Source organism: Helianthus annuus, chromosome 15 (genome assembly GCF_002127325.2).
Source record: "Helianthus annuus cultivar XRQ/B chromosome 15, HanXRQr2.0-SUNRISE, whole genome shotgun sequence".
NCBI lineage: Eukaryota > Viridiplantae > Streptophyta > Magnoliopsida > Asterales > Asteraceae > Helianthus > Helianthus annuus.
The window spans coordinates 109,817,287-109,824,466 of NC_035447.2; the positions used below are offsets into that span (position 1 = coordinate 109,817,287).

General features: G+C 34.4%; 1 protein-coding gene across 1 annotated transcript; it reads left to right on the forward strand.

The window, feature by feature from the left end:
• The first annotated feature begins 879 nt into the window (after positions 1-879).
• Positions 880-3,560, forward strand: LOC110914032 (putative two-component response regulator ARR13). Its single transcript, XM_022158845.1, has 4 exons — positions 880-1,072; positions 1,201-1,530; positions 2,317-2,765; positions 3,483-3,560. Exons 1-4 carry the CDS (start codon positions 880-882, stop codon positions 3,558-3,560), a joined length of 1,050 nt encoding a protein of 349 aa, XP_022014537.1.
• Positions 3,561-7,180: the final 3,620 nt, after the last annotated feature.

Genomic DNA, 7,180 nt, shown 5'->3' on the forward strand with positions numbered 1-7,180 from the left:
TTTTGCTTGATCATACTTATTACATTTAACAAAAGCGTCTTCAGATATGATTATATTTGGGTTTAACGCGTTTTTAGAATCAAAGACAACACATTTCCTATCTCTGTTAATTTTAACTCCGGTTAGATTATACTTAACCCGTATCTTGAATTTTCATGCACGTATTTTCTTTTTTATATGTTGCTTAAAATTGAATCTTTACCTGGTTTTTAGAATACAAAGACGCGTTTTTAGATTTAGAATATGCGTTTTTAGAATACAAAAACTAATATACAATTTTGTGTCACCTTTGTTAGGTGGTGATTTATTCACCTTTGTTTCTATGCAACTACATTTATAAATTTTGAGAGATCCAACTAATATCTAATTGAGTTTTTGAAAATCATATATATATATATATATATATATATATATATATATATATATATATATATATTGTTGGTTTGATACTGAATGCTAAACGATGCTTGTATTTTCTTTATTTATTGTTATAAATTTTTCTGAAAATTAATTTGCCATATTAATTAAGGTTAACTAGATAAGAAAATTAATTAAGGTTAACTAGATAAAACAATTTATCTCCTATTATATATTTTTTCTTCGTTTATATATCTGAGTAGAATTTTAATAAGCATGCCTTATTCATCTTGTTAATTCGATTAATATAGAAAACATCTAACTAAAGTAAAGACAGGCATTCATAGATTAAAAGACCTATGTTGTTGAACTTAATTATGTACAAATGCATGAAATCTAGTAAGTGATTCACCCAAAAAAATAAATAAATACATAAATAAAATAAAATAAAAAATAACTCATGCTGCTTAAAGTAATTAACAAGTGTTCCTTAATCTCACTAATTCTCATAATGTAATAGCAATGTCACCCGATGAAGATGACCTTTTCTGGGTGAAACCTGGTGATGTCAAATCTTTTGGCGAAGATCAAGAAATGAAGTCGAGTTCCAAGAGTTCATCGACAAGGAGGCGTGTAGAAAAGAAAACTAAGGTTAGATGGACAAAAGATTTGCATAAGAAGTTCTTGGAAGCCGTTGGAAAGCTTGGAATTGATAGTAAGATCTAAAATGAATCACTTAATTGATCATTTGTTGTTATTAGCGATAATACGTACTATCGTGTATTTCATTACATAGAATTACATTTTTTTGACAAGTTTTCATGTGTTATCTATCAATCCCAGAAGCCGTCCCCAAGAAAATCGTAGAACTGATGAAGGTGGACGGTTTAACAAGAGATCACGTAGCCAGTCATTTGCAGAAATATCGTATCTTATCGAAGAAAATAACTAATGCAAGTTTAAACAATCGTGTTCAAACTGCTTCAAAACCAAGCTTGTTAGAGAGCTCAATGACTAATGACGCCTCTTGGAGCCAATCTTCATTGATGCTTAATCAAGAACAAATGAATCAGCCATCTTGTGGAATGCATCCTATTAGTCCTCTTATTTTAGACACTTCAAGCTCCTATTTTCTTACTCTTGATGCTTCTAAATTCAACACTACAAAAAATGGTAAACATACATACATACATACATACATACATACATACATACATACATACATACATACATACATACATACATACATACATACATACATACATACATACATACATACATACATACATACATACATACATACATACATACATACATACATACATACATACATACATACATACATACATACATACATACATACATACATACATACATACATACATACATACATACATACATACATACATACATACATACATACATACATACATACATACATACATACATACATACATACATACATACATACATACATACATACATACATACATACATACATACATACATACATACATACATACATACATACATACATACATACATACATACATACATACATACATACATACATACATACATACATACATACATACATACATACATACATACATACATACATACATACATACATACATACACACATCATAGAACATACATACATACATCCAGGGTAGGATCATCACAGAACACTTAATTATGTCAAATATAAAAAGAACAAATCTAAATCGTACAACTTTGGAATCAATGATTTATATTTTTAAAATGTGTGCTTCTTACATACATTTGGATCAATGATTTATATTTTTAAAATGTGTGCTTCTTACATACATATATGTAGGTTATGTAGGTAGTAAACAATACAAATAATTTGTTCATGTATGTTTAATTTGTGTACCTTTTACCCACAAATGTATATATTATATGTTTTCATACACCAACTCACATCAAACTTTGTAGGTTATTTCACGCAAGCGATGACCAACAATCTTAATCTTGAGAAACAAAGGAACTTTGTCGATGATACTACTAATTCGAGTGTAGTGAACTTGGTGACTTCTAGTAATACTGGATTTGTGCAGTATCCTGAAACAGGCTTCTTCCATGATTATGGTGGTTGTTCAACAGAAGTACAAACATATAATAATTTTGAAAAGGGTTCATCAGGTGGTGTGCCATATTCTAGCAATCCACCTTTTGTGCAGAACCCTAATATCTTCGAAATTAGCAACTATTCTAGTAAGAAAGAATCTGTTGAAATTGGTTCCTTGTATGGTGCTAGCTCAAACATTAATCTTGAAAATGGGTTTTCAGAAGATGATATGATATTGAGTGAAGATGATATGGCTAATCTTTTATCATTTGCTGATGATTATAATCTAACAGCTTCTCATGATCTATCGAAACAGGTAACCTGTTAATCTTGGTCTTGATAAAAGGGGGAATCACCAAATGACCATCCTGGCCTAATGAGTTTGAAAACAACGCCTTGGCTTTTAAAAATTAAAAGTATCATTTGGCGCAACAAATTTCAATCGCCGTGCCGTATATATTCATATGGCACACCAAATCCATTATTTTGTATCATATTCTCCACTGCTTTTTGTAGTTGGTGCAATAGAACCATGCATTGCACTCATATGTGTTGCTGTGCCAGGGGCCCACCTAGTCAAATCACGGTCTTTAAGAGAATTTGATACAACATATTCAATCTGCTACCCCGTGATGGAAGTGTGTGCCACGTGAGGTTGGCATTCTTAATTAAAAGAACAAAAAGTCAAATGATACTTTAGTAAAAAGCTAAGGTTATTTTCTCAAAATAATCAATCAAGATGATTATTTTGGTGATTTTCCCATGATAAAAATTCATAAATATTGATCTTGATTTCGCGTTTGCCATTTTTTTTATTGTAGGATATGAACGGGCATAACCCTCCAAATACGGTCTCATTTTATCAAAATTATCAAGAACACGTATCCATCAATCGCCAACCAACTTTCGATGCTTATCTTCCTAGTTTTGAACAAACTTTCGTTGTAATGATTACTAATTTATATCCTACATAATTATGAATCTACTTGAAGAAGTTCAATAACTGATCTTAGATTATTAATTTTTGAAACAGCACTTGATGGATGAGCAATTCGTGGAGCCCGTTTGGAGTCCTACCCTGTTGCAGACGATACGACAGTTCAAGGCCTAATTTTGAATTCATATTAGTGCATAAAGCAAGACTTGTTTGTAGGTTAGTTTCATATGGCTAGTTCAAATTTCAGATTTGTACTGTATTTTGGAAGAAACCCTCTATTGTTCTAGTAAGAATTTGCCATTGGATAGTTCACTTTCTTCCAAAGTATTGTACTAAAACTTCTAGTTTATTTGAAATTGTTTGTTTATGTATTGTGGATCTTGTCTGATACTAGAACGAATGGTTTTGAGCACTATGACTTGTTTCTTAATGATATATAAGTGCTTCTGAAAAAAACAATCATGCTAAATACGAGCTCGTCTAAGCTCGAATTGGGGTCATTTAACTTAAAACAACTCAACATCGGCTCATTTCGAATTCTATGCATGTCTAAAGCTTGAGTTGGGTCTGTGTGTAATTTTCAACCTTGAGGATTAGGGGTTTTAAAAACCGTTGAAACAATAAAGTTGCCAAAATCGAAGCAAGATGACCGAGTTGATATCCAAACGGTTTGGTTCATGGTTATGTAGTTTAACGATTCGATCTGGTTTTGGAATCGACAATGTAAATTGAACCGAATATTTAACCTATATCGTTTTTGTCCTTTTTCGTATATATAAATATCTATCTATTTACATAAGGGGTGCAAATGAGCCGACCAGGCTGGAGCTCGAGCTCGATTAATTTACAAGAGCTCGAGCTTGGCTCGGTTCGAGCTTTGTTTTCAAAGCTCGAGCTCGGCTCATTGGTAATTTCTCAAGCTCGAGCTTGGCTCGGGGTCGGCTCATTGGTTATTTATTAATTAATATATTTGATAAAAATAATATAAATAATAGACTCGTTTAGGTTCGCGAGTTCGACAAGTGAAGCTCGTGCTCGGGCTCGTTTTCTAAACAAACTTATTTTTAGATTCGGGCTCGGCTCGTAACCAAGTTTAAATAAGTTCGGCTCGTTTACTAGACAACTTTAAATAAAAGGGTAAATGTAATTAAATATTAATAAAAACTAATATACATTAAGGCTCGACGAGCCTGATGAACTTCACATGTCAGGCTCGAGCTCGGGCACGATAAACACACGAACTTTATTTTAGGCTCAAGCTCGGCTCGGGCTCCATAAAACTCCGCTTGTTTCGAGCTTTTTCTCTAGCTGATCTTGAGTAGCTCGCCAACTGATGTGGAAAAAGTAGTTCAACTAATTAAACTAAAATTACCCTAAATTACGACTCAAGTAATAAAAATCTAGACTCCTAAACCAGACTAAACTACTCACCGGCAAGTGTACCGGTCGACTCTAGCACAGAAAAGTAAGTCCGGATGTCGAACCCACAAGGACTCTACGAATTACGTTAACGACTCAGTTACGACTAAATACTGACACGACTAACAAATATTGTGTTTGGGGGGGTTTTGCTAAAATCCTAAAATTGTGATTAAATTAAAATTAACTAAAGCACGCACGAAGAACTAAGGTTTTGACTCAGATGAGATTAAAGACTACCTAGACATGAATCCGGTTTGACAATGAATGGACTTTTAACGGGTTTATTGTTGTATGGAGCCGGGATCGTTAAATACTAAACCTTAAGGTATTTCAATGCTAAGACTTCCCGACCCTTCTCAGGAAGAAACCTAGGAAACCCTACAAGGCTGTTATGATTACCGACTGTTAGATTTCCTCTCAGTCCTCTAACGATTCTAAAAGTGCCCTAATATGACTATCTACCTCTCAGCGCGATAATCTAAGGCAGTTCTAGGTTCTGATTTGGCTTACTAGACACAACTGCAATTAGGGAACTAACCTCGACTTCTCTCAAAATCTAATTTAGCTATATATTGCACTGCGACCTAATAACTAACTCGAGCCTCTCAGCGACAAGCTAAGCAGAATACTTACTTCTAATTATATTTTAGTTACTATTTCTAAGGCTATCGGCCGATTTACCCAAAGATTACCCGAACCCGCAAGGATGCAAATAATCAACACAGACCTATGTTGTGATAAAGACCGTCACTAAGATCTATGTGAAACAGCAAGTAATCCACAATCAAAGGTAAATACGCATGTGCACCAAGTCAAAAATTCTAGAACACGTTACTCTAAAAATCAATCCATAATCAAACAAATGAAAACCATTAAAAGATCCAAAACAATAATCAAACCATCATCTAGTCTAGGCAGTTACGAAGATCTAGCCAAGAAACATCATGTCTAACGAAAACAAATCAGTTTCAAAACAAGAATTCATGGTTAAAGTGACAAAACGTGAAAATAGTGAAAAACGGGAGGTAAGACCCGAGTTATCTTCTTTCCTACGCTCCGTGCTTCGATCCTATGATTCTTGTTCGCTCGAACGCTTCGAAAACCTTCAAAATCTGCTGAGAATTTCGTCCTAGGGTTCTTGATTCGTATCTCCTTGTTGTTGATGATAAAATATTCAATTTATATGAAACCCTAGTCGACCATCATATCAGGCGTGTCAGTTACACCAGTCGCGTAGCGCGAATGGTAAAGGATTCTCTCTCGCGCTACGCGAGTGCTTCCCAGTCAACGAAAAGTCAATGTTTAGGCAGTGGTGTAGCGCGACAGCCTGATGTGTTCCCCTCGCGCTACGCGAGTGGGACTTTTTCACAGGAAGTTGCTTCCAAAAGCTTGTTTAACTCTCCAAAATCCTTGCAATTTATTCTAACACTTTTGTGTATTGAACCATGACTTGACATTTGACATTTCAGCTCGGTTTTGCTCCAATTCCAGCATTTTTGTGTATCACGACCTGGAAAACGCAATAAAGATCAATAGCACGCAATTCTAACCTAAACTAAACTAAAAATAACGATAAAATATACAAACTATACACGATAAAAGTATGTATTTTGCAATACATCAAATATCCCCACACTTACTCTTTTTTCGTCCCCGAAAAAGAATTATGCAACGGAATCATAAACAAACAAACACTCGGGCAGAAAATCATAGGTATACTTTAATTAAAACCAAGACTTGCGTTAGCAGCGATTGCAGATATGTTGATCCACTTTAAACCCGAATTTGATCCTAAGCCCTTATCATGTATATTTAGTTCAAGTGCGGTCAGTCTACCTAGGGTCTCACACTAGAATCTACAGTCCACCTACTCCCAACTCAAGCTTATAGGGCTAAACGAACGATCATTTGACCAATTCCTAACCGTTTTATACCAAGATAAAGAGAGTTTGACATCAAATCTAATTTTTTTCTTTTTCTCTTTTTTTTTTTCTTTTTCTAGCTTGCTTCAATTTTTTTTTCCAGTTCATTTTCGTGAGACTAGACGATGCTTTCCCTAACCCAGCGGTATTCCGACTGTAGAGTCGCTATCCCCAATCACAGATTACATAGGTTTCGGTACTTTTATTCGGCAAGTCGATTTCACACATCCCAGAGGCATTCCGGCTGTAGAGTCGCTATCCCCAACCACAGATTACATAGGCCTGTGTTACTTTCATTTAGTTTCTAGCTCACTTTTATTTATTTTTTCAGCGAGATATGACAAAAAACTCTAACCATCTTAGCTTATAACGGCACCCCTTATACTATTTTTGCCAGTTTTAGTTTCCCATATTTCCCAGGCGAGAACCCACTAGCAAACCGACAATTAA

Bases quoted from the DNA above. Each gene is read 5' to 3' on its own strand.
- LOC110914032 (XM_022158845.1), top strand. From the start codon at position 880: ATGTCACCCGATGAAGATGACCTTTTCTGGGTGAAACCTGGTGATGTC. The intron at 1,531-2,316 runs GTAAACATACAT...CAAACTTTGTAG, and splicing joins ATTCAACACTACAAAAAATG to GTTATTTCACGCAAGCGATG. The intron at 2,766-3,482 runs GTAACCTGTTAA...TTTTTGAAACAG, and splicing joins CTCATGATCTATCGAAACAG to CACTTGATGGATGAGCAATT.